The sequence below is a fragment of the Haliotis rufescens genome, unplaced genomic scaffold (genome assembly GCF_023055435.1).
Source record: "Haliotis rufescens isolate VD_foot unplaced genomic scaffold, xgHalRufe1.0.p SCAF_6, whole genome shotgun sequence".
Classification (NCBI taxonomy): Eukaryota; Metazoa; Mollusca; class Gastropoda; order Lepetellida; family Haliotidae; genus Haliotis; species Haliotis rufescens.
This window is the reverse complement of record NW_025964334.1, coordinates 60,388,046-60,414,282: the sequence shown is the minus strand read 5'-3', so window position 1 is coordinate 60,414,282 and position 26,237 is coordinate 60,388,046. Positions and strand designations below refer to the sequence as shown.

Genomic DNA, 26,237 nt, shown 5'->3' with positions numbered 1-26,237 from the left:
GCGAGTCTATGGTGTGAAATATGTATGGTGAGGCGCGGGTCTATGTTGATGTCGTGTATGGTAAGGAGCCAGTCTATAGTGTGTAATGCGTATGATAAGGAGCCAGTCTATAGTGTGTTATACTTATGATAAGGAGCGAGTCTATAGTGTGTAATATGTAGGATAAGGCGCGGGTCTATGTTGATGTGTATGATAAGGAGACAGTCTATAGTGTGTAATATGTATGATAAGGAGCGAGTCTATAGTGTGAAATATGTAGGATAAGGCGCGGGTCTATGTTGATGTCGTGTATGATAAGGAGGCAGTCTATAGTGTGTTATACTTATGATAAGGAGCGAGTCTATAGTGTGTAAAATGTAGGATAAGGCGTGGGTCTATGTTGATGTGCATGATAAGGAGACAGTCTATAGTGTGTAATATGTATGATAAGGAGCGAGTCTATAGTGTGAAATATGTAGGATAAGGCGCGGGTCTATGTTGATGTCGTGTATGATAAGGAGACAGTCTATAGTGTGTAATATGTATGATAAGGAGCCAGTCTATAGTGTGTAATACGTATGGTAAGGAGCGAGCCTATGGTGTGTAATATATATGATAAGGAGCGAGTTTATTGTATGTAATATGTATGGTAGAGTAACTACCTACTCATCAACTATTCTGGGAGTCGTCTGGTCGCGGTTCTATGTGTAATCACTGGTAGATGGACATCAATGATTCACCACAGACTGAGTCCCAGAGTGTTGTTGGTTTAGCCAGAATCGGCGCAAGTGGCTGACATAAAGGTGCCAGTAACTAAATTATTCACTCAAAAGATATAAAATAAACCCTGTCAGACGACCCCAAAACACTTAGTACCAGCACGGACCTATATAACAAGTTATACAAGTCCGTGGTACCAGCTAGATGTGCCCAATTCCTAGTGCCCATGATATGGCGGATGATGAGTATATCACTACTTTCAGCGCCATGGTCTGAGCTCCTGCTGATAAGATAATCTTTCTACCTCTTTATTAATACTGTGATTACTACCCAACTTCAAACCCCACCATCAAGCCTAATTAAAGGCATCAGAAGGTTATCTGTTGGTAAAATGCCCCACCCCTCTTCTCGTGCACCCCCCATCAGCCACAAACCGGGAGATATGATCCATGAGATAACTTGTGTGCGAGTTGGTTGATGGGACCCGTGTGATAACACAGGAAGTGTGCATGACGGGATACATGGTGACGTCATGCTGGGACCTCCCGCTGGGCACTAATGGACCAGGTTACCGGCTCGTGGATCCGCCTGGTTATATGTCTGCGAGAAGTCAGACAGAACACCGAGGCAGTCCATGTTCTTCATTTCGCTTGACAAGATACTGGAAAGTTTATCTTTTTTTCGCAGAGGCATCCTTCATTTTCAATTCAGACATTGCAGACCGGAAATAAACTCCTCCTATTCGAACAGGGAGTATCTATGTTAACAGTCATACTCCCTGCTACAAGACTCGTATGAAGAAGCTTAAAGCATAAACTAGACTAACATTTCGTCTCTGAAATCTTATATAACACAATATCCTTCTTGACTCTAAAAATAAAATAAAAATTCCCTCTGCTGATTTGTGGAATAGAGCTAGCTTGAGCTGGCTAGACTTGCTTTTGTATGAGTTTCTAGATTTTTTTTCTTCATAAAATAGATATATTCCACATTCATGGTGCAGGACTAAGAATAAACTAACGCTGTCTCTGAAAATATATAATTTTGATTGAAACATATAACTCCATTTAAATTGAAAAAGGAGCTTCAGTGAGATGGGAGATTCCTCAGCCTGTGGAAAATCTAGACTTGCTTCATTGAGACTATAGCATTACAGTAAGGGCAGGGCGGAGGGGAAAGTATTATGGTTCAGAGACTAGTTGGGCCAATGCAGTGCAGCTTCCAGAGAAGAACAGACTATTTTGCAATTTCAGTGATCATGAATTCATACTACACATACAGAGAAGATATTCAACACACAATGAAATTATGACCGCTGTCATGACCCCGCCTTGTACAGCACGGACCAACACACACGTACATTTAGTCCCAGAAATAAAGTTATCTCATTTAAAAGTATGTATGGACAAAATAAGAAGTAAAATTCAAATGGACCCCAGAACAATCCATAAATCCCGGAGCTGAGGCCATCTAGACTTGCTAAGTCATTCTAGACTTGAACTGGACTCCTTTATTAATATAGTCTCTAGGGTCTGGACAGCGACTAGGGCCAACCCGGACACAATGGGCAGGTGGAAGCAAGCCCCTGTCCTACACCTCACTCCAGCACTAAGTGTTTCCCTCAATGCCAGAATACCTTCCACCTGACAGCAATTCACACTGTTAACAGAACCAGCATCAGCATCCCTGGCAGGCGAATATCTCACACTCTCTTATCTGATGGTCAGGGCTGAGAGTTACCTCCCCCTGGCTCATACAAGATGGCTGACCTACTTGGTCTTGGGTCCACTTCGGACCAAATCAGAACAATCAAAAGTGTGGGATGTAGAATGTGGATTTCAGCCGTATTACATGATTTGTATGTTTCGTTTCGGTAACTGCGTGGCTTGAATTTTCAAATAAACCAACATGTCGACATACATGCCATAAAATTAACGTTTCCCGTATACTTCCCCGCCTTCAGGGCGGGGAAGAATAAGTCGCTCGACAAGCTTTTCAGTGCCGATTTGATCATCTGGCTGCTGTGATTGGATGATTTGGAAGATTTTTCTGTAAGAATTTAGCTTTTTAATGTAGATCCATCCAGTAATTTAAACTGACCATGTTTTTTCAACATGATGAGTGACATTTAGTGCGGGTGGTGCGTTTAGCATCCTCGAAAAAGGAGCTGGCTCAAATAGTATTTGTGTGTATTGCCGCTTTCAGGCCAGGTTGTGCACACGTGTACAGGTAATAGCTGTTGAATGCTTCGTTAATTTAAAAAAATTAAAATATGACGTTAATAGTCCAAGAGAAAACATTTGGTTTTGTGTAACCTCTATCTCTGCCTATATAACCTGCATACTAGACTGATAACAATATAACATGTGCTTCTTCCTCCTGCGTTTACATCAGTCAGAAAACAGCAGTGACAATATAGTCCACAAAAACATGGTTGTCCTCCACTGATGATACGAACGTGTAACACCTGATAAAACGGCTGCTCTTCATTGATGATAAAAAGGTGTCATACATGTTGAATTTCATATCAGGTTTTCCTGTATTGTCAGTGAGAAAGTATGACATGTTGAAAATCAAATGGTTTTCCTGCATTGTCGGCGAGAATGTATTACATGTTGAATATCAAATGGTTTTCCTGCATTGTCGGCGAGAATGTATTACATGTTGAATATCAAATGGTTTTCCTGCATTGTCGGCGAGAATGTATTACATGTTGAATATCAAATGGTTTTCCTGTATTGTCAGTGAGAATGTATTACATGTTGAATATCAAATGGTTTCCCTGCATTGTCGGTGAGAATGTATTACATGTTGAATATCAAATGGTTTCCCTGTATTGTCAGTGAGAATGTATTACATGTTGAATATCAAATGGTTTTCCTGCATTGTCGGTGAGAATGTATTACATGTTGAATATCAAATGGTTTCCCTGCATTGTCGGTGAGAATGTATTACATGTTGAATATCAAATGGTTTTCCTGTATTGTCAGTGAGAATGTATTACATGTTGAATATCAAATGGTTTCCCTGCATTGTCGGTGAGAATGTATTACATGTTGAATATCAAATGGTTTCCCTGCATTGTCGGTGAGAATGTATTACATGTTGAATATCAAATGGTTTCCCTGTATTGTCAGTGAGAATGTATTACATGTTGAATATCAAATGGTTTTCCTGCATTGTCGGTGAGAATGTATTACATGTTGAATATCAAATGGTTTTCCTGTATTGTCAGTGAGAATGTATTACATGTTGAATATCAAATGGTTTCCCTGCATTGTCGGTGAGAATGTATTACATGTTGAATATCAAATGGTTTTCCTGCATTGTCGGCGAGAATGTATTACATGTTGAATATCAAATGGTTTCCCTGTATTGTCAGTGAGAATGTATTACATGTTGAATATCAAATGGTTTCCCTGTATTGTCGGTGAGAATGTACTATATGTTGAATATCAAATGGTTTCCCTGCATTGTCGGTGAGAATGTACTATATGTTGAATATCAAATGGTTTCCCTGTATTGTCAGTGAGAATGTATTACATGTTGAATATCATATCAGGTTTTCCTGTATTGTCAGTGAGAATGTATTACATGTTGAATATCAAATGGTTTTCCTGTATTGTCGGTGAGAATGTACTATATGTTGAATATCATATCAGGATTTCCAGTATTGCTGGTGAGAATGTATGACATGTTGAATATCAAATGTTTTTTTCTGTATTGTCGGTGAGAATGTATTACATGTTGAATATCAAATGGTTTTCCCGTATTGTCGGTGAGAATGTATTACATGTTGAATATCATATCAGGTTTTCCTGTATTGTCGGTGAGAATGTACTATATGTTGAATATCATATCAGGATTTCCTGTATTGCTGGTGAGAATGTATGACATGTTGAATATCAAATGTTTTTTTCTGTATTGTCGGTGAGAATGTATTACATGTTGAATATCGAATGGTTTTCCTGTATTGTCGGTGAGAATGTATTACATGTTGAATATTAAATGGTTTTTCTGTATTGTCGGTGAGAATGTATTACATGTTGAATACCAAATGGTTTTCCTGTATTGTCGGTGAGAATGTATTACATGTTGAATATCAAATGGTTTTTCTGTATTGTCGGTGAGAATGTATTACATGTTGAATACCAAATGGTTTTCCTGTATTGTCGGTGAGAATGTATTACATGTTGAATATCATATCAGGTTTTCCTGTATTGTCGGTGAGAATGTACTATATGTTGAATATCATATCAGGATTTCCTGTATTGCTGGTGAGAATGTATGACATGTTGAATATCAAATGTTTTTTTCTGTATTGTCGGTGAGAATGTATTACATGTTGAATATCGAATGGTTTTCCTGTATTGTCAGTGAGAATGTATTACATGTTGAATATTAAATGGTTTTTCTGTATTGTCGGTGAGAATGTATTACACGTTGAATACCAAATGGTTTTCCTGTATTGTCGGTGAGAATGTATTACATGTTGAATATCAAATGGTTTTTCTGTATTGTCGCTGAGAATGTATTACATGTTGAATATCAAATAGTTTTTCTGTATTGTCGGTGAGAATGTATTACATATTGAATATCAAATGTTTTTTTCTGTATTGTCGGTGGGGATGAATTACATGTTGAATATCAAATGGTTTTCCTGTATTGTCGGTGTTTCACAATTAGAATAGATGAAGTAGGACCCATCCATTTACTTGACATTAGCTGTTAATCAACATGTTAAATGAAAGTCATCCGTCACAATCACTGAGCCACCAGGACATAACGACCTCGTCTACAGGAGATAAATAAACTATTTGCTACACAACCCAGACAACAAAGACTGGACTTGATCGGGGTATAATCTCTCGAAGTACGAACTGCTTCACAACCTGAACCTCTACGGCGTGCTAAGTCGGACAATACAGAGGTATAGGCTGTGCACTACCGGCCTCCTAACAAGCGATGCATGTGCACCCACCTCCCCCACGCACGCACGGACTTCTGGTCTTAATTGTACTGGCACGTGCCACAACATTCCACCAGCATCTGCCAGGTGTGACGTCAGCAAGATGGCGGAGAACCTGGACTGATGGATCGGTCAAGTAATCCCTGAAGCTGAAAGGTAGTCCTCTGCGGGTCAGAGTTCATTCAGCCGGAGGGAAGGGAGTGAGTCGGTGCATAGACTGTAAATCAAGACTGTTGCCGCGAATTCCTTCCCCCTGACACCTCAGAGCTACTAGCAACCCCCGACTCCCCCACGTCCAAGCACTGCATTCATTCATACATATTGTGCCGTTACCAGGTGAAAGGTTCGCCCCTCCATTCATCTACCAGATCTGTGTGGCGTCTTTCTCCGGTAAACAAGCCGTCAAACTGACAATTAGACCAACATATAGTCCCTGAAATAAACATATTTAAAAGAAAAAAGCAGCTGTTAAATTATAGATATAAAATATAATAAGAAGGAGCCCAGAGACGTTCTCCATTTTCAGGTACTGCAGTAATGTAGCCTTGCCAAAAATTATAGACTTGCATGGGCTGTATTGGATATATTTGTTTCAGGGACTTTATGACAGACTATGGGACTCGACGGTCACAGTCCCTCAACCACACGGTGCCCCCCTCCGCCCAGCCCGTACTGTAATGCTTCAGCTCGAAATGAAGCAAGTCTAGATTAACTAAGGTTCAGGATCTCCACCTCACTGGGGCTCCTTTTCAGTTGTTTCTATCATAATTATATACTTTCCGAGACTAAACGTCAGTCTGGGGCCTCCAGTGTTCACGCTTCATCAGATGCCATTTGACGAGGTGTTTATCAGCTAATGTTTTGGCTGAACGCCCTGCCAGAAATACATGGCATACTTGCCACATGCGTACAATACATGACAGTGGTGGATGTTGTTGTCATGTGTGAGTCATATTCTAGACTATTTGATATTCGGGGTTGTGGGGTGCCTGTCGTTGATTAGAAAGAATAAATTGTCACCGAAAATTCTTGAAAAAACACATTATGCTTCCGATTGGTAAAGAGAGTGAAATTGCCTGTCTTTGCAACAGAATTACATGGTTGTAAGGGCATTTTCTTTTCTTTTTTAAATCAGGGTCATAATTTTACATAAATATCTGGTTTTGTAGCTGTAGCTAAAAAATATTTCTAATGTCGATACAAAATTCCAGGCCAACACAGGAGGCTATGAACAACATTACTCCAAACAGCACGTGTCTAGGGGGTTGGTGACGGTGTGTCACTAACATCACGTGTCTAGGGAGTTGGTATGGGTGTGTCACTAACAACACGTGTCTAGGGGTTCGGTGAGAGTGTGTCACTAACAACACGTGTCTAGGAGGTTGGTGAGGGTGTGTCACTAACAACACGTGTCTAGGGTGTTGGTGAGGGTGTGTCACTAACAACACGTGTCTAGGGAGTTGGTATGGATGTGTCACTAACAACACGTGTCTAGGGAGTTGGTGAAGGTGTGTCACTAACAACACGTGTCTAGGGAGTTGGTGAGGGTGTGTCACTAACAACACGTGTCTAGGGAGTTGGTGACGGTGTGTCACTAACAACACGTGTCTAGGGAGTTGGTATGGATGTGTCACTAACAACACGTGTCCAGGGAGTTGGTGAAGGTGTGTCACTAACAACACGTGTCTAGGGGGTTGGTGATGGTGTGTCACTAACAACACGTGTCTAGGGGGTTGGTGAAGGTGTGTCACTAACAACACGTGTCTAGGAGGTTGGTGAGGGTGTCACTAACAACACGTGTCTAGGAGGCTGGTGATGGTGTGTCTCTAACAACACGTGTCTAGGGGGTTGGTGACGGTGTGTCACTAACAACACGTGTCTAGGAGGATGGTGAGGGTGTGTCACTAACAACACGTGCCTAGGGAGTTGGTGAGGGTGTGTCACTAACAACACGTGTCTAGGAGGTTCGTGATGGTGTGTCACTAACAACACGTGTCTAGGGGGTTGGTGATGGTGTGTCACTAACAACACGTGTCTAGGGAGTTGGTATGGATGTGTCACTAACAACACGTGTCTAGGGAGTTGGTGACGGTGTGTCACTAACAACACGTGTCTAGGGGGTTGGTGACGGTGTGTCACTAACAACACGTGTCTAGGGAGTTGGTGAGGGTGTGTCACTAACAACACGTGTCTAGGGAGTTGGTGACGGTGTGTCACTAACAACACGTGTCTAGGGAGTTGGTATGGATGTGTCACTTACAACACGTGTCTAGGGAGTTGGTGAAGGTGTGTCACTAACAACACGTGTCTAGGGGGTTGGTGAAGGTGTGTCACTAACAACACGTGTCTAGGAGGTTGGTGAGGGTGTCACTAACAACACGTGTCTAGGAGGCTGGTGATGGTGTGTCTCTAACAACACGTGTCTAGGGGGTTGGTCACGGTGTGTCACTAACAACACGTGTCTAGGAGGATGGTGAGGGTGTGTCACTAACAACACGTGCCTAGGGGGTTGGTGAGGGTGTGTCACTAACAACACGTGTCTAGGAGGTTGGTGATGGTGTGTCACTAACAACACGTGTCTAGGGGGTTGGTGATGGTGTGTCACTAACAACACGTGTCTAGGGAGTTGGTGACGGTGTGTCACTAACAACACGTGTCTAGGGGGTTGGTGACGGTGTGTCACTAAAAACACGTGTCTAGGGAGTTGGTGACGGTGTGTCACTAACATCACGTGTCTAGGGAGTTGGTATGGGTGTGTCACTAACAACACGTGTCTAGGGGTTCGGTGAGGGTGTGTCACTAACAACACGTGTCTAGGGAGTTGGTGATGGTGTGTCACTAACAACACGTGTCTAGGGAGTTGGTGATGGTGTGTCACTAACAATACGTGTCTAGGGAGTTGGTGAGGGTGTGTCACTAACAACACGTGTCTAGGAGGTTGGTGATGGTGTGTCACTAACAACACGTGTCTAGGGGGTTGGTGATGGTGTGTCACTAACAACACGTGTCTAGGAGGTTTGGTGATGGTGTGTCACTAACAACACGTGTCTAGGAGGTTGGTGATGGTGTGTCACTAACAACACGTGTCTAAGGGGTTGGTGACGGTGTGTCACTAACAACACGTGTCTAGGAGGTTGGTGATGGTGTGTCACTAACAACACGTGTCTAGGAGGTTGGTGATGGTGTGTCACTAACAACACGTGTCTAGGAGGTTGGTGATGGTGTGTCACTAACAACACGTGTCTAGGGGGTTGGTGATGGTGCATGGTCAACTATATCGACGTACATGATGCTTCCTCTAGATCTTGTTACGTGTAGATGAAGTGGTTTCTCTGACACATCTTGAGATCCTATGATTACCTGAACCTCATCTTAATAACCCCACCTTGATCAACACGCGCTTCCTCTCTGTGGATATTGCTAATATAACACAGTGTACTCTCGGCATTGGGTTAACTCTGCACCTAGTCTCTGTAATTGACCCCAGGTCATATATTTAATAAAACAACCATACGCATCTCCTTCTCAGCTCCAGCAACCTATCCTCACCCCCTTCCCAGTTCTAGTCTGAGATAAAGAGACTTGATAGTTCCTTAATACACGAGGGTTCCCTTATAGAATTGTCTCCGATTAAACTGATACATAGACTTTGTTGGGGATGTGTATATTATCAACTGGCCAAGGTCAGCGGCAAGTTGCACAGTTGAGAACAGCCAGTATGATTGGGAAGAATCGATAATCCAGTACATTGCTTTAGACGTGACTATCTGGGGAGAGGAGTAAATTCACGTACTGTGTTAGGGCGCATATCTAGGCCTCGGTCTGTAGGGAGGGTCTGTAGGGAGGGTCTAAATGAGGTCTGTAGGGAGGGTCTGTAGAGAGGGTCTATATGAGGTCTGTAGGAGGTCTGTAGCGAGGGTCTATATTAGGTATGTAGGTAGGGTATGTAGGAGGTCTGTAGGAGGTCTGTAGCGAGGGTCTATATTAGGTCTGTAGACAGGGTCTATATTAGGTCTGTAGGAGGTTTGTGGGGAGGGTCTGTAGGAGGGTTGTTGGAGATCTGCATAGGGAGGTCTGTTGGAGAGCTGTATGGATGTAATGTAGGAGGTCTGTAGGAAGTATGTAGGGAGGGTCTGTATGAGATATGTAGGGGAGCGTCTGTGGAGAGTCTCTATTATACAACAGCTGCTCTGCCCTGTACCCTACAACAATATGTACTGACTAACACTTATTATAGTTTATCCGGTATATAGCATATTGTTTCAAGAGCGCAGAGGACCTTCTACCTTGAGACTGAAGAAACACAGACTTGCCAAATTAGTGTGGACTTGTTTGAGAATTTCCTGATATAACTGTTTCAGGGTGTGTAAGAGACTGTGTATTTCATATTGGGGAGAACGGAGAGCGGTCAGTTAAAATTATGTCACGCTAATATGACACGTGTCATCAGATCCACTCTGCTTTACTGATAGCTAAGCAGGATGTAAAAAAATAATTATACATCATTTGAAAAAAAATTCTTTTGAAAGTTTTTTTTTGACTACTTGTTGACATCAGTTTCCGGGTTAGTGGGAGCACTAACCTACGTGACGTCATCACCCGACTGAACGACATGGACATGGTCTGATGTTTGAGAGAAAGCACCAAGCTGAACCGAGCGTGTTACGTGATTAATAACAACACTATGTGTTGATGTGAGTAACGGTATAAAGGTCACAAAGTTAGAGAAACAAAAACGATATAAAAATTGTTGGTCTCTGCTAATTAACGTTTGTCGGACAAACACAAAGACATTGTTTAGATTACTGAAGCTCCTCAGTCCCTCAGTATAACCCCTCCCTGCATTCCTCCGTCCACCATCCCCTCTCTCCCTCCCAACCTACACGAGGACATGCACGGCACATGCCTCTCCATACAACCGGCACCATGGACGATCTTCAGCACCATACGGCTACTGAATCTACCTGGATCAGTCTTAGCTGAGAGAATAACAACGTCCTACTTACGATAGTTGTGTAGTAATCCCTGTACGTATCCAAGTATCCGACTCCGAGAGGAAAGTGCCGTTTCTCCTCCTTTGTTTGTTTGTCAGATGACTGATTCACGGCGCTGTTATATATCGAACGGAGGCTGGTCATAGAAAGCTTCTAGAATGCGGCTTGTTGCCGGGAGATCCCACACCGAGGATGCTGGATGAGGCGAGATAGTATTACAGATGCTTTAGACGTCTGCCTCAGTCAGTCGCAGACGAGAGCAGACGAGAACTGGGAGCAGCAAACGATATAATCAAACGGTAAATCTAAATTCCCGAGCAGGTTCTCGGACTGGTCAGACCAGCCTGGTGTGATTAACTGACGTCTCTCCAACGTAGATGGAGCAGACGACAGATACTGAGATATATGATAGTGGCAGACGACAAAAAGATGACGGCCGCCTCACTCACGTCTCACGTGCAAAGATGACTCAATGCCCACTCGTATGACGGAGTCTCTTCGTTAACAAGTGATTCTGCTGCTGTTGCGCATTGCTGGGCAATGATCGATACTGCCGAGGTTTTATCATTGCAATATTTCCATCTGTTAATAGAGCGCCGTCTGGCGGGTCATTGACATCTGTGGCCGGGTGCTGGGGAGGCCGATATTGGTGCGTGGTTGGCTTCATCAGGTGATGTATGCAGGCTCATGATGGGGCCAAGGGGGATTGACATTCAGAGGATCCCGTCGTGGATGGAATATATCCCCAGATGTGTCATGCTTGGACCAAGGGGAATTACATTCAGCGGATCCCGTCGTAGATGGCCTATACCCATATAGGTCATGGTTTGGAACAACTCGCTGACCTGAATTCACCCGGAGCCCTAGCCTGGCTGGACTAGTGTTAGATCGTACCCTTATCAGTTGGAAGATGTCTGTGCGGTTTTATCTCACTTATTTTTGTTCACGTGTTTGTTGTTCAACGCTGCACTTAGTATTCCAGCTGTACGACGGCGGACTGTAAATAATCGAGTCTGGACCAGACAATCCAGTGATTGACATCATGAGCATCGATCCACGCAATTGGGATAAGGTGACATGCATGAACCAAGTCAGCTAGCCTGACCACCCGATCCCGTTAGTCGCCTCTTACGACAAGCGCAGCCACCTTTTACGGCAAGAATGGGTTGCCGAAGACCTATTCTCCCCGGGACCTTCACGGATCTCCCACTTATTAACTCGGGGCCCTAACCAACTGTATGGCTATATATTCGGGATTGATTTGCGTCATTCCCTACTTGGTCTCTCTTTCAACAATAACAGCAAAATACCTTAATTAATACCCCTCTCAGCTGCCACTGTCCCGTGTCCTTCACCTTTATTAGTAGTACTGGTGGTGCTAGTGGTGCGAGTAGTAGTAGTAGTAGTAGTAGTAGTAGTAGTAGTAGCAGTGGAAGTAGCAGCAGTAGAAGTAGTGGTAGTAGTGGCAGTAGCAGTGGCAGTAGTACTAGTAGTAGTATTAGTGGTAGTAGTTGTAATAGTAGTGGTAGAAGTGGTGGTGGTAGTAGTAGTAGTGGTGGCAGTAGGAGGGGTAGTAGTAGTAGTCGCAGTAGTAGTAGTAGTAGTAGTGGCAGTAGTAGAAGTAGTAGTAGTAACAGCAGCGGTATTAGTACTATTAGTAGTGTTGTTGGTGGTGGTAGTAGTAGTAGTAGTTACTGCTATCAAACACCTGGTTGCACGATTGCAGTTAATTCTATCAAACACCTGGTTGCACGATTGCAGTTAATTCTATCAAACACCTGGTTGCACAATTGTCGTTAATTTTATCAAACACCTGGTTGCACGATTGCAGTTAATTCTATCAAACACCTGGTTGCACGATTGCAGTTAATTCTATCAAAAAACTGGTTGCACGATTGCAGTTAATTCTATCAAACACCTGGTTGCACGATTGCAGTTAATTCTATCAAACACCTGGTTGCACGATTGCAGTTAATTCTATCAAAAAACTGGTTGCACAATTGTCGTTAATTTTATCAAACACCTGGTTGCACGATTGCAGTTAATTCTATCAAACACCTGGTTGCACGATTGCAGTTAATTCTATCAAACACCTGGTTGCACGATTGCAGTTAATTCTATCAAACACCTGGTTGCACAATTGTCGTTAATTTTATCAAACACCTGGTTGCACGATTGCAGTTAATTCTATCAAACACCTGGTTGCACGATCGCAGTTAATTTTATCAAACACCTGGTTGCACAATTGTCGTTAAGTCTATCAAACACCCGGTTGCACAATTGCCGTTACTTCTATCAAACACCTGGTTGCACAATTTTCGTTAATTCTATCAAACACCAGGTTTCACAATTGTTGTTAAGTCTATCAAAACACCTGGTTGCACAATCTATCAAACACCTGGTTGCACAAACTATCAAACACCCGGTTGCACAATTGTTGTTAAGTCTATCAAACACCTGGTTGCACAATTGTCGTAAATTTTATCAAACACCTGGTTGCACGATTGCACTTAATTTTATCAAACACCTGGTTGCACAATTGTCGTTAATTCTTTCAAACACCCAGTTGCACAATTGTCGTTAATTCTATCAAACACCTGGTTGCACAAACTATCAAACACCTGGTTGCACGATTGCAGTTAATTCTATCAAACACCTGGTTGCACAATTGTCGTTAATTTTATCAAACACCTGGTTGCACGATTGCAGTTAATTTTATCAAACATCCGGTTGCACAATTGTCGTTAATTTGATCAAACACCTGGTTGCACGATTGCAGTTAATTTTATCAAACACCCGGTTGCACAATTGTCGTTACTTCTATCAAACACCCGGTTGCACAATTGTCGTTAATTCTATCAAACACCCGGTTGCACAATTGTCGTTAATTCTATCAAACACCTGGTTGCACAATTGTCGTTAATTCTATCAAACACCTGGTTGCACAATTGTCGTTAATTCTATCAAACACCTGGTTGCACAATTGTCGTTAATTCTATCAAACACCCGGTTGCACAATTGTCGTTACTTCTATCAAACACCTGGTTGCACAATTGTCGTTAACTCTATCAAACACCCGGTTGCACAATTGTCGTTAATTCTATCAAACACCTGGTTGCACAATTGTCGTTAATTCTATCAAACACCCGGTTGCACAATTGTCGTTACTTCTATCAAACACCTGGTTGCACAATTGTCGTTAATTTTATCAAACACCTGGTTGCACGATTGCAGTTAATTCTATCAAACACCTGGTTGCACGATTGCAGTTAATTCTATCAAAAAACTGGTTGCACGATTGCAGTTAATTCTATCAAACACCTGGTTGCACAATTGTCGTTACTTCTATCAAACACCCGGTTGCACAATTGTCGTTAATTCTATCAAACACCCGGTTGCACAATTGTCGTTAATTCTATCAAACACCTGGTTGCACAATTGTCGTTAATGCTATCAAACACCTGGTTGCACAATCTATCAAAAACCTAGTTGCACAATTGTGGTTACTGCTATCAAACACGATATGCCATTCAGGACATTAAGATACACACGTTTAACAAAAAAAAGCTTCATTCGCTGTTAATAAAGTTGTGCAACAATTGACAAGCGTTTGAAGAGGGCCTCTAAAATGATTCATATTGAGGAGGCAAATTCACAACGTACGATTTACAGCAATTCGTTACCGGACAATGGAGCTGTATATCACATGTTACTTTACGTATGAATAATACATACAATCTAAATAGCAAATGGCACATGTGGGTTAGGAGCAGAATATATGGGCCACATATCTGACACAAACCAATGATCAATTCCACGCGCCATGCATCAGCTGTCTGCGACATCTGGTCCAGTGACATGCGCAGTGAAGATGCGATTCAATACCCGAGACATTACGAGATTCCATAAAACCAACTCACATCACGTGATCAATACTTCTGCTCAGTGACCAGGGTCTGGTATTATCACAACTTTGAGCACTTCTCTCTCTAACAGCTGCTGGTAATCACGTGACTCCAAGGACATGTAGAACGCGTATAATGTAATGTGGAGACGCACCAGACACGAGGGCAGACGTGTCCGTGGTTGTGTAGTCTGCGCGTCATATAGAGCGCGGCGAACGCAGTTACAAAAAGGGAGTGAATGAGGATGGTTTTACGCCGCTTCCATATTCCAACAATATCACGACCGTAAGGTACAAACACATTGAGCTTCACACATCGGGACAATGAAAGGCATCAGTCCTGGAACTCCGACATGTTGGTGTTTTTGTAAACAGTTTGCCCACTCTGTGGTTGTAACTTAATATCTGAGAGGGCCGGTGAGGTACCCCAGTGGCTAAAGCGTTAGCTCGTCACGCCAAAGACCTGGATTCCATTCCCTACATGGAGGCAATGTGTGAAGCCCATCTGTGGTGTCTCCCGTCGTGATATTATTGGAATATTGCTAAAAGCGGCGTTAAACCTCACTCACTCACTAAGATCTGGGATCGACCCATGGGGCAGACAATCCATTATTAACAGCTTGAGACTCGAACATGCCGTTGTAGTACATGTTTTCCGAGGCAAGCGTGTCCATCAGCCTACTATATCAAAGTCTAGTTATGAAAATCAGTGGACACACTTGCCTTAATTTCGTAACTAGACTCTATAAAGGCTAACGGACACGCATACGTCGGGAACATGGTCGAGGTATGACGTCACTCCTTGCCTGACACCTCTCTCTTTCTCTCTCTCTCTCAAACACACACACACACACACACACACACACACACACACACACACACATTACTGATATGAAACGCAATCAAAGATACTTTTAATGTTTTCAATAGCAACTATCAAATATGGGGATTGGACCTCCAGTCATCATCAGGGAATGACTAACAATGAAAACATCGCACACACGCAGCCGTGTTCCCACAGTGTCGAGGAATCTTCTGTGTCGGAGGCGCTGATTGGCTGGTGACTCATCCCAGAATACCACTGCTCTGACGAGGAAGGGATTCCACAAGTGTTGCCAAGTTATTTATGGTAACGAAGGTATAACGGGGAAATACCTTTCTTTGGGTTTAAGTGATTTATTTTTTACTGAAATTTATTTCACATATTGTGTTTAATGTTATGTGTGATGTAAGCGAACAACATTTGAATGTTATTTGTATCCACGTGAAAGCAGGCGGTAGGTATACGACTACAGGAGAGTTTACCGTTACAGTCGTAGTAACGTTATAAGCTAGTTTTGTTGATGGGTGAGGGGAGGTGAAATGGAGTTTAACGTCGCGTCCAAGATTTTTTCACAGTATACTGTCTCCGAGCCGACCATGCAGTCCTTGTTTTAGCCACTTTTTAGCCAAACAGGGTACCAACAATTACCATCTTTTAATTGTTTTGGTATGACGGCCCTTTTTAGCCAAACAGGGTGACAACGAGTACCATCTTTTAATTGTTTTGGTATGACGGCCCTTTTTAGCCAAACAGGGTGACAACGAGTACCATCTTTTAATTGTTTTGGTATGACGGCCCTTTTTAGCCAAACAGGGTGACAACAAGTACCATCTTTTAATTGTTTTGGTATGACGGCCCTTTTTAGCCAAACAGGGTGACAACAAGTACCATCTTTTAATTGTTTTGGTATGACGGCCCTTTTTAGCCAAACAGGGTGACAACAAGTACCATCTTTTAATTGTTTTGGTATGACGGCCCTTTTTAGCCAAACAGGGTGACAACAAGTACCATCTTTTAATTGTTTTGGTATGACGGCCCTTTTTAGCCAAACAGGGTGACAACAAGTACCATCTTTTAATTGTTTTGGTATGACGGTCTTTTTAGCCAAACAGGGTGACAACAAGTACCATCTTTTAATTGTTTTGGTATGACGGCCCTTTTTAGCCAAACAGGGTGACAACAAGTACCATCTTTTAATTGTTTTGGTATGACGGCCCTTTTTAGCCAAACAGGGTGACAACAAGTACCATCTTTTAATTGTTTTGGTATGACGGCCCTCTTTAGCCAAACAGGGTAACAACAAGTACCATCTTTTAAGTCTTTTGGTATGACGCGGCCTTCTGCTCTCCAGGCGGATGCTCTACCACTAGGCCAAGGAGGAGGTCTTGTGGTTCATGGGATAAAGGGATGAGGTTGCGTGGGACATGGGGTTTAAGGGTGTAGGGGGTGAAGGGTGATAGCCGCTTTTAGCAATATTCCAGCAATATCACGGCGGGGGACACCAGAAATTGGCTTCACACAATGTAACCATGTCGGGAATCGAACCCGGGTCTTCGGCATGACGAGCGAACGCTTTAACCACTAGGCTGCCCCACCAGCCCCAAAGGCATTTAGAAGCGATACACACAAGGAATATACACACCTGGTGAAGGAGTAAGTATATACTCCGAAATGTTGTTGCCTCATACAAAAGAAGTTTACATCCATAAACTCTCTTCCTGATATTTGAGATTGTTCTGCAATGACTACACGCGCAGACTGCGGAGTAACAAGAATTGACTATGACGTCACAATGTCACGTTTCGTTGTTTACGATCGAAGCACGGCGTGGTTGAATCTTCAGAAGATTCTAGGCAAACCAGATTCCCAACATTACGTGTGACTGGTCACATCCTCTCCCTCACGTTCCTGAGCCCCTCTCTACCAGTAACACTGTGTTGTTCACTGCCAGGATTACAATCAGAGGAAGCGTGATAAGACGTACAAACATTTTGTTTTTGTTTGTGTGTAGGTGTAATACCGTGGTGGAATGTCAGAGATAGCGGCCGGATTGCGGAACTTCCATGTACTGAGTCAGTCTCTGGTAACAGTACATGCAGTGAACAGACCGGGGAGCAGCGTGGCACAGGATGCGAGGTGTTTATAGCGTCTATTGTTGATTTGCGGCGGTGTTATTATTACCTGGTTCATTGTACATGGAAGATTATTATTTGCTTGGGTATTTACACTACGCTCAACAGCTTACTCAGAAACACCCTCCCCCTTCCCCCACATCGGAACAGTTTTCAATGCCTTTGTACAACGACAACATGTGACTATCGAGCTCTACAATTTCATATTTGTATCTATGATATTGAATGAAATATATATAAATTTACTAAAATATACCTGTGCGTTTCTTTTTGGAGAGTGTATAACGGTCAAGGAAACTGAATCAACGTTCAGCACGTTACTGGGTAGACGTGCACGCACCTGTCTCTAGTACACACGTTACTGGGTAGACGTGCAAGCACATATCTATAGTACACACATTACTGGGTAGACGTGCACGCACCTGGCTATAGTACACACGCATTTTGGTAGACGTGCACGCACCTGTCTATAGTACACACGTTACTGGGTAGACTTGCACGCACAGGTTCGTCACAGCGAAGGAAACGACAGCAGCCACGTCAGGATGCCGCATCAGTCGACGCACTGAGCTACGACGTCTCCGTGTCACCGGCTTTCGAGCCTACTCCAATCTGTGGAATGGCCTTGACCTTGAACATCAACGTCGAAGACGACACTGGGTAAGGAGAGCACAACGTCGGCAGATCCCCGACTTGCAGAGTGTGCGTTTCCTGCAGAAAGCAGATTCTGCTTATTCATCCGGGATTGGTTACCAGGAAGATCAGACACAGGCTAGTGTGTAGGTATCAGGGTAGATCAGACATAGCCTACATGTGTACCAGGGATTGTGTAAGTATCAAGGACGATCCGACACTGGCTACGGGTGTACCAGGGATTGTGTAAGTATCAAGGACGATCCGACACTGGCTACGGGTGTACCAGGGATTGTATAAGTATCAAGGACGATCCGACACTGGCTACGGGTGTACCAGGGATTGTGTAAGTATCAAGGACGATCCGACACTGGCTACGGGTGTACCAGGGATTGTGTAAGTATCAAGGACGATCAGACACTGGCTACGGGTGTATCCGGGATTGAGTAGGTATCAAGGACGATCCGACACTGGCTACGGGTGTACCAGGGATTGAGTAGGTATCAAGGACGATCCGACACTGGCTACGGGTGTACCAGGGATTGTATAAGTATCAATGACGATCCGACACTGGCTACATGTGTACCAGGGATTGTGTAGGTATCAAGGAAGATCAGACACAGGCTACAGGTGTATCCGGGATTGAGTAGGTATCAAGGACGATCAGACACAGGCTACAGGTGTATCCGGGATTGAGTAGGTATCAAGGACGATCCAACACTGGCTACGGGTGTATCCGGGATTGAGTAGGTATCAAGGACGATCCAACACTGGCTACGGGTGTATCCGGGATTGAGTAGGTATCAAGGACGATCAGACACTGGCTACGGGTGTATCCGGGATTGAGTAGGTATCAAGGACGATCAGACACTGGCTACGGGTGTATCCGGGATTGAGTAGGTATCAAGGACGATCAGACACTGGCTACGGGTGTACTAGGGATTGTGTAAGTATCAAGGACGATCCGACACTGGCTACGGGTGTACCAGGGATTGTATAAGTATCAAGGACGATCCGACACTGGCTACGGGTGTACCAGGGATTGTGTAAGTATCAAGGACGATCCGACACTGGCTACATGTGTACCAGGGATTGAGTAGGTATCAAGGACGATCCGACACTGGCTACGGGTGTACCAGGGATTGTATAAGTATCAATGACGATCCGACACTGGCTACATGTGTACCAGGGATTGTGTAGGTATCAAGGAAGATCAGACACAGCCTACAGGTGTATCCGGGATTGAGTAGGTATCAAGGACGATCAGACACAGGCTACAGGTGTATCCGGGATTGAGTAGGTATCAAGGACGATCCAACACTGGCTACGGGTGTATCCGGGATTGAGTAGGTATCAAGGACGATCCAACACTGGCTACGGGTGTATCCGGGATTGAGTAGGTATCAAGGACGATCAGACACTGGCTACGGGTGTATCCGGGATTGAGTAGGTATCAAGGACGATCAGACACTGGCTACGGGTGTATCCGGGATTGAGTAGGTATCAAGGACGATCAGACACTGGCTACGGGTGTATCCGGGATTGAGTAGGTATCAAGGACGATCCAACACTGGCTACAGGTGTATCCGGGATTGAGTAGGTATGAAGGAAGATCAGACACAGGCTACGGGTGTACCAGGGATTGTGTAGGTGTCAAGGGAGATCAGACACAGGCTACGGGTAACTAGGGATTGTGTAGGTATCAAGGAAGATCAGACACAGGCTACAGGTGTATCCGGGATTGAGTAGGTATCAAGGAAGATCAGACACAGGCTACGGGTGTACCAGGGATTGTGTAGGTGTCAAGGGAGATCAGACACAGGCTACGGGTAACTAGGGATTGTGTAGGTGTCAAGGGAGATCAGACACTGGCAAGATGTGTACCAGGGATTGTGTAAGGTGTCAAGGGAGATCAGACACTTGCAAGGTAAAGTGATAAAAGTGAGAAAACTCCTAGAGACGAGGGTGAGATTTTATTTATCATCCAACATTATTCTTCCACTTTTTTTTCAGTTTGTAGACAGCAAGAAGCAGTGTTCTAAGTGTAAAAAGTACTGCTAACAGCTTCATGGTAACCAATGACGTCACAATGGTCTGCAAAGCATTCTGATGCAATTTCATTGCAGCGATATCTACAGTGTAGATATCGCTTGATCCCACCCAAGCAATATCTCCTGTGGGAGCTAGTTTGGGATGATAACCATAAACACAACCAATTTACAACACATGTCCATCACACAAGGAGTAGTCCATAGAAGACATAAACAATAATGAACCTGTACCGAAATAATGACATTGTTATTTGACACAGTTCGATGGAGGCGACCCGCCATGCTCTGTAACTGGCATATTGAAGCATATGCTCATGTAGTAATAGTAATATAGTTATGCATTAATATCATCGCACAAAATATACACAACTACACACGTTTAAATTCAAGCTTATATCATGATGTACTAGAACAGTTTATTTACGGTAATGACGTTACTTTTCAGTAACATACATACGATTGAAACACACTGACATGGTGATGGGTGGTTCAGTCCACTGTGTGCCGCGAGGTGTGATCTGTGCCCCGAGGTGTGATCTGTGGTGTTATCTGTGATCTGAGATGTGATCTGTGCTCTGCGATGTGATCTGTGCTCTGAGATGCGATCTGTGCTCTTGGGTGTGATCTGTGCTCTGCGATGTGATCTGTGCTCTGCGATGTGATCTGTGCTCTGTGATGTGATCTGTGCTCTGAGATGTGATCTGTGCTCTGCGATGTGATCTGTGCTCTGCGATGTGATCTGTGCTCTGCGATGTGCTCTGTGCTCTGTGATGTGATCTGTGCTCTGAGATGTGATCTGTGCTCTGAGGTGTGATCTGTGCTCTGAGGTGAGATCTGTGCTCTGAGGTGTGATCTGTGCTCTGAGGTGTGATCTGTGCTCTGAGGTGTGATCTGTGATCTGTGCTCTGAGGTGTGATCTGTAATCTGTGCTCTGAGGTGTGATCTGTGCTCTGGGATGTGATCTGTGCTCTGAGGTGTGATCTGTGCTCTGAGGTGTGATCTGTGCTCTGCGATGTGATCTGCGCTCTGCGATGTGATCTGTGCTCTGCGATGTGATCTGTGCTCTGCGATGTGATCTGTGCTCTGCGATGTGATCTGTGCTCTGTGATGTGATCTGTGCTCTGCGATGTGATCTGTGCTCTGAGGTGTGATCTGTGCTCTGCAATGTGATCTGTGCTCTGCGATGTGATCTGTGCTCTGAGGTGTGATCTGTGCTATGAGGTGTGATCTGTGATCTGTGCTCTGCGATGTGATCTGTGCTCTGCGATGTGATCTGTGCTCTGCGATGTGATCTGTGCTCTGAGGTGTGATCTGTGCTCTGAGGTGTGATCTGTGCTCTGCGATGTGATCTGTGCTCTGAGATGTGATCTGTGCTCTGCGATGTGATCTGTGCTCTGCGATGTGATCTGTGCTCTGCGATGTGATCTGTGCTCTGAGATGTGACCTGTGCTCAGAGGTGTGATCTGTGCTCTGCGATGTGATCTGTGCTTTGAGGTGTGATCTGTGCTCTGAGGTGTGATCTGTGCTCTGAGGTGTGATCTGTGCTCTGCGATGTGATCTGTGCTCTGAGGTGTGATCTGTGCTCTGAGGTGTGATCTGTGCTCTGAGGTGTGATCTGTGCTCTGCGATGTGATCTGTGCTCTGAGGTGTGATCTGTGCTCTGAGGTGTGATCTGTGCTCTGAGGTGTGATCTGTGCTCTGAGGTGTGATCTGTGCTCTGCGATGTGATCTGTGCTCTGAGGTGTGATCTGTGCTCTGAGGTGTGATCTGTGCTCTGCGATGTGATCTGTGCTCTGCGATGTGATCTTTTGCTCTGAGATGTGATCTGTGCTCTGTGCTCTGAGGTGTTTATGTACAAGGATGCAGTGATCTCCAGTCAAGAACATAACGTACAAGGATGCAGTGATCTCCAGTCAAGAACATAACGTACAAGGATGCAGTGATCTCCAGTCAAGAACATAACGTACAAGGATGCAGTGATCTCCAGTCAAGAACATAACGTACAAGGATGCAGTGATCTCCAGTCAAGAACATAACGTACAAGGATGCAGTGATCTCCAGTCAAGAACATAACGTACAAGGATGCAGTGATCTCCAGTCAAGAACATAACGTACAAGGATGCAGTGATCTCCAGTCAAGAACATAACGTACAAGGATGCAGTGATCTCCAGTCAAGAACATAACGTACAAGGATGCAGTGATCTCCAGTCAAGAACATATCGTACAAGGATGCAGTGATCTCCATTTAAGAACATATCGTACAATGATGCAGTGATCTCCAGTCAAGAACAAAATAACGTACAAGGATGCAGTGATCTCCAGTCAAGAACAACACAACGTACAAGGATGCAGTGATATCCAGTCAAGAACAACATAATGTTATTCAAAAGAGTACCTCAGAAGATTCACTATTTCCTCGCTGTAATAATTCATTTTAGCCAAAGTTTCACATTCCTCTAACCTTCTGTTACCTTCCCCTCTGCTAATGTCAAATGTTTTCAAGGACAGGAGGTGTTCCACTATAGACACGTTACCTCCTCTACATGCCAGCATCAGGCAGTCCCTGTTTTGTCCATCAGTTAGTGACAGATCAGCTCCCTCCAACACAAGAAGATTATAAACATCATAATGTCCTCCTTCAGCTGCCAACATAACAGCTGTTTGTTTCCGTGACCCCCATCGTCTGTTGATGTCAAATGTTTTCAAGAACAGGAGGTGTTTCACGATATACACGTTACCTCTCTTACATGCCAACATCAGGCAGTCCATGCTATCTCCATCAGTAAGTGACACATCAGCTCCTTCCAACACAAGAAGATTATAAACATCATAGTGTCCTCTTTCAGCTGCCATCATAACAGCTGTTTGTTTCTGTGACCCCCATCGTCTGTTGATGTCAAATGTTTTCAAGGACAGGAGGTGTTTCACTATAGTCACGTTACCTCCTCTACATGCCAACATCAGGCAGTCCATGCTATCTCCATCAGTAAGTGACACATCAGCTCCCTCCAACACAAGAAGATTATAAACATCATACTGTCCTCTTTCAGCTGCCATCATAACAGCTGTTTGTTTCTGTGACCCCCATCGTCTGTTGATGTCAAATGTTTTCAAGGACAGGAGGTGTTTCACTATAGTCACGTTACCTCCCTTACATGCCAACATCAGGCAGTCCATGCTATCTCCATCAGTAAAAGACACATCAGCTCCCTCCAACACAAGAAGATTATAAACATCATACTGTCCTCTTTCAGCTGCCATCATAACAGCTGTTTGTTTCCGTGACCCCCATCGTCTGTTGATGTCAAATGTTTTCAAGGACAGGAGGTGTTTCACTATAGACACGTTACCTCCCTTACATGCAAATATCAGGCAGTCCATGTTGAAACTATCAGTAAGTGACAGATCAGCTCCCTCCAACACAAGAAGATTATAAACATCATAATGTCCTCCTTCAGCTGCCAACATAACTGCTGTTTGTTTCCGTGACCTCCATCGTCTGTTGATGTCAAATGTTTTCAAGGACAGGAGGTGTTTCACTATAGACACGTTACCTCCCTTACATGCAAACATCAGGCAGTCCCTGTTGTTTCTACCAGTAAGTGACAGATCAGCTCCCTCCAACACAAGAAGATTATAAACATCATAGTGTCCTCTTTCAGCTGCCAACGTAACTGCTGTTTGATTCCAAAACCCAAATCGTCTGTTGATGTTAAATGTTTTCAAGGACAGGAGGTGTTTCACTATAGACACGTTACCTCCTCTACATGCCAACATCAGGCAGTCCCTGATGTATGCATCAGTAAGTGACAGATCAGCTCCCTCCAACACAAGCAGATTATAAACATCATACCGTCCTCCTTCGGCTGCCATCATAACTGCTGTTTGTCTAGACCACCCTCCTTGCATGTCTATGGTTATGTGTTCACATGTCAGCAGATACTCTACAACCGATACATGGTCGTTGATACATGCTATTTCGTTCACATTGAAAACATTCTGAGGAGTAAGATCTGCTTTGTGTGAAACAAGGAACTTGAGGATTTCAACCTGCCCTGACTCAGTACACACCATAACAGGGGTGTTTCCCTCACGATTGCGGTCATTGATGAGGTGTTGAAACTTCTCAATAATAACATTTACAATATCTTTGCTTCCTGATTTACATGAATAATGAAGACAGTTGTAACGGTCCTTGTCTGTCGCTGAAACATCAGCTCCCTCTTGGAGAAGGACGTTGAACACATCCAACTGTCCTGCCTCAGCAGCAATCATTAGCAGAGTCTTCTCTCCCTTTGTCCTCCTGTCTACATCGTATTCCCCGTGTTGTTTGAGTACAGCAGCAATATGTTGCAGGTGCCTGAGATTGCCATGTTGTGTACAGCCTATGATACTATCATAAAAGTCAGCGAGTACAGAATGTGAAAGACTTCCCTCTCTACACATCAGTGACACTGAGCGTTCAAACAGTGAATGGTTAGTTGACAGTGAAACCCAATACAGAAAACATTCACCTGAGCTCTTATCCTTCCTGTGAACAACATCTGGCAAGTCTGTCGTCATCTGTGTCAAGAAGTCGGAGACTATTTGAGCACTTCTGAATACAGGGTGGCCTACTGTCCATCTGAAGCATCCTTCTCGGACACCCTCCACCAATCTGCTGATCACTAACGGGTGGAGACTTGAGGTGATGCAGATCATGTTTGTGACATCATCAGTGTGGGTTGTCTTTAGGTGATCATCCTTGTTCAGCCTCACTCTTTCATATAAAAACTGCAGGGAACAATGTTCCAGTAAAAACACTTCATTGAGATTCCCCAAGGCACATGCTGCAGCATCATAGATGGATGGATGAGAGAAGGAGGCTTCATGATTCTCCACTGTAGAGTAGGTGCCAGTAAAGTTGATGATCTCCCTGCCAATGCCTGTCCGAGTGCAAGACGCTATCTCCTCCTTTACAGCCTGAAACAGATCAGTGAGACTCTTCTCCTTCCCCTTAAAAGAGGCAAGGTTCAATTTCCCTCCACACAGGACGAGGAGAACCAGAGCTGCCGACCTGCTGCTGCCTTCACGGACAATGGCGTCAAGGTCCCCTCTCAGGTAGGTCACAGGTTTCTGGAAGAAGTCAATAATGTTGTGCATCTGGAAGGCTGGGTTGGTACAATACAGTTGACAGATCAGAGGAAATCCAAACATGCTGTCTTGTAACTGAGTAATGGTTTTCATGTCCTCATAGGAGATATCACATTTACTTCTTTCCCTAAACGAATTCACAATAGATTCCTTCTCCTTGGTAGTCAGGCCGGTCTTGGTCATATCAATGACACTTTCTGGCTTGAAAAGATTTACCTTGAACTGGTGCATTCTTCCACATGCTTCATTCAAGTTGTAGCTTCTGGATGTGAAAATAAAGTGGAGTTTGTGGGTTTGTTTAGTCTCTTCTTGCTTATTCTCGGCTGCTTGTTCCTGTTGGATTGAAATGTTTACCAAAGCATCAACCAGGGCTGTCAAGACTTTGCGAATTTTCTCCAAATTGGAAGGAACCGCTGCAGAACCAAATATATCATCAAACACAACCAGCATGTCACATGTTCGTTGAATGATTGTATCCACATCAAACACTTCAATATTTTCAACAAATACAACTTCGTGTTTTTTGTGGAGATATTTCTCACATATCTTGAGAGCAGTGCATGTTTTCCCTTCTCCAGGAGCTCCACAAATTGCCACATGGTTGTGCCTTTCCAGAAGTTCTTCTGCTTCATGAAAGATATAAGTTTCCTTAAACACTTTATTCAGCTGCTTGATCCTGATGCCAAGAGACTCTGAAAAAGACATCAGAGCATTACACTACATCATCACAGAATTATGAAACTAGAAACCATTATTTTTAAAACAAAGAAACACTCAAAGAAAAGAAAACAGCGTCATCACTATCCCCAACCAAGGGTTACCTTAGAGTTTTGTTTCTCTTCGTGGCAGGGGATAAGTATGTTTGCAATAGGTACACACAATCTACTTCAAACAAAGA

The 26,237-nt window shown here is 43.8% G+C and overlaps 3 protein-coding genes and 1 long non-coding RNA gene across 5 annotated transcripts in view; 1 reads left to right on the top strand and 3 right to left on the bottom strand.

The window, feature by feature from the left end:
* The window catches only part of LOC124121714 (serine/arginine repetitive matrix protein 1-like), a 36,083-nt gene extending 24,893 nt beyond the window's left edge, over positions 1-11,190 (bottom strand). Inside the window, exon 1 of the mRNA XM_046484769.2 lies at positions 10,675-11,190. The gene's annotated coding sequence lies outside the window, so the exon portion shown is untranslated. The remainder of the gene's footprint in view (positions 1-10,674) is intronic.
* Positions 11,191-20,404: 9,214 nt separating this feature from the next.
* On the bottom strand, positions 20,405-22,107 carry LOC125374885 (transcription initiation factor TFIID subunit 1-like). Its single transcript, XM_048386588.1, has 2 exons — positions 21,659-22,107; positions 20,405-21,575 (listed from the first exon to the last, which is right to left on the bottom strand). The coding sequence occupies exons 1-2, from the start codon at positions 22,089-22,091 to the stop codon at positions 20,695-20,697; spliced, it is 1,314 nt and encodes a 437-aa protein (XP_048242545.1). The 5' UTR covers positions 22,092-22,107; the 3' UTR covers positions 20,405-20,694.
* The window catches only part of LOC125374886, a 67,104-nt gene continuing 61,940 nt past the window's right edge, over positions 21,074-26,237 (top strand). Inside the window, exon 1 of the long non-coding RNA XR_007218780.1 lies at positions 21,074-21,105. This is a non-coding gene — a long non-coding RNA (uncharacterized LOC125374886). The remainder of the gene's footprint in view (positions 21,106-26,237) is intronic.
* The window catches only part of LOC124119618, a 62,058-nt gene continuing 58,402 nt past the window's right edge, over positions 22,582-26,237 (bottom strand). For both annotated transcript variants that reach the window (XM_048386586.1, XM_048386587.1), the window contains one exon: positions 22,582-26,031. In XM_048386586.1, coding sequence (XP_048242543.1) covers positions 22,586-26,031 — 3,446 coding nt within the window. In that variant the 3' untranslated portion in view covers positions 22,582-22,585. The remainder of the gene's footprint in view (positions 26,032-26,237) is intronic.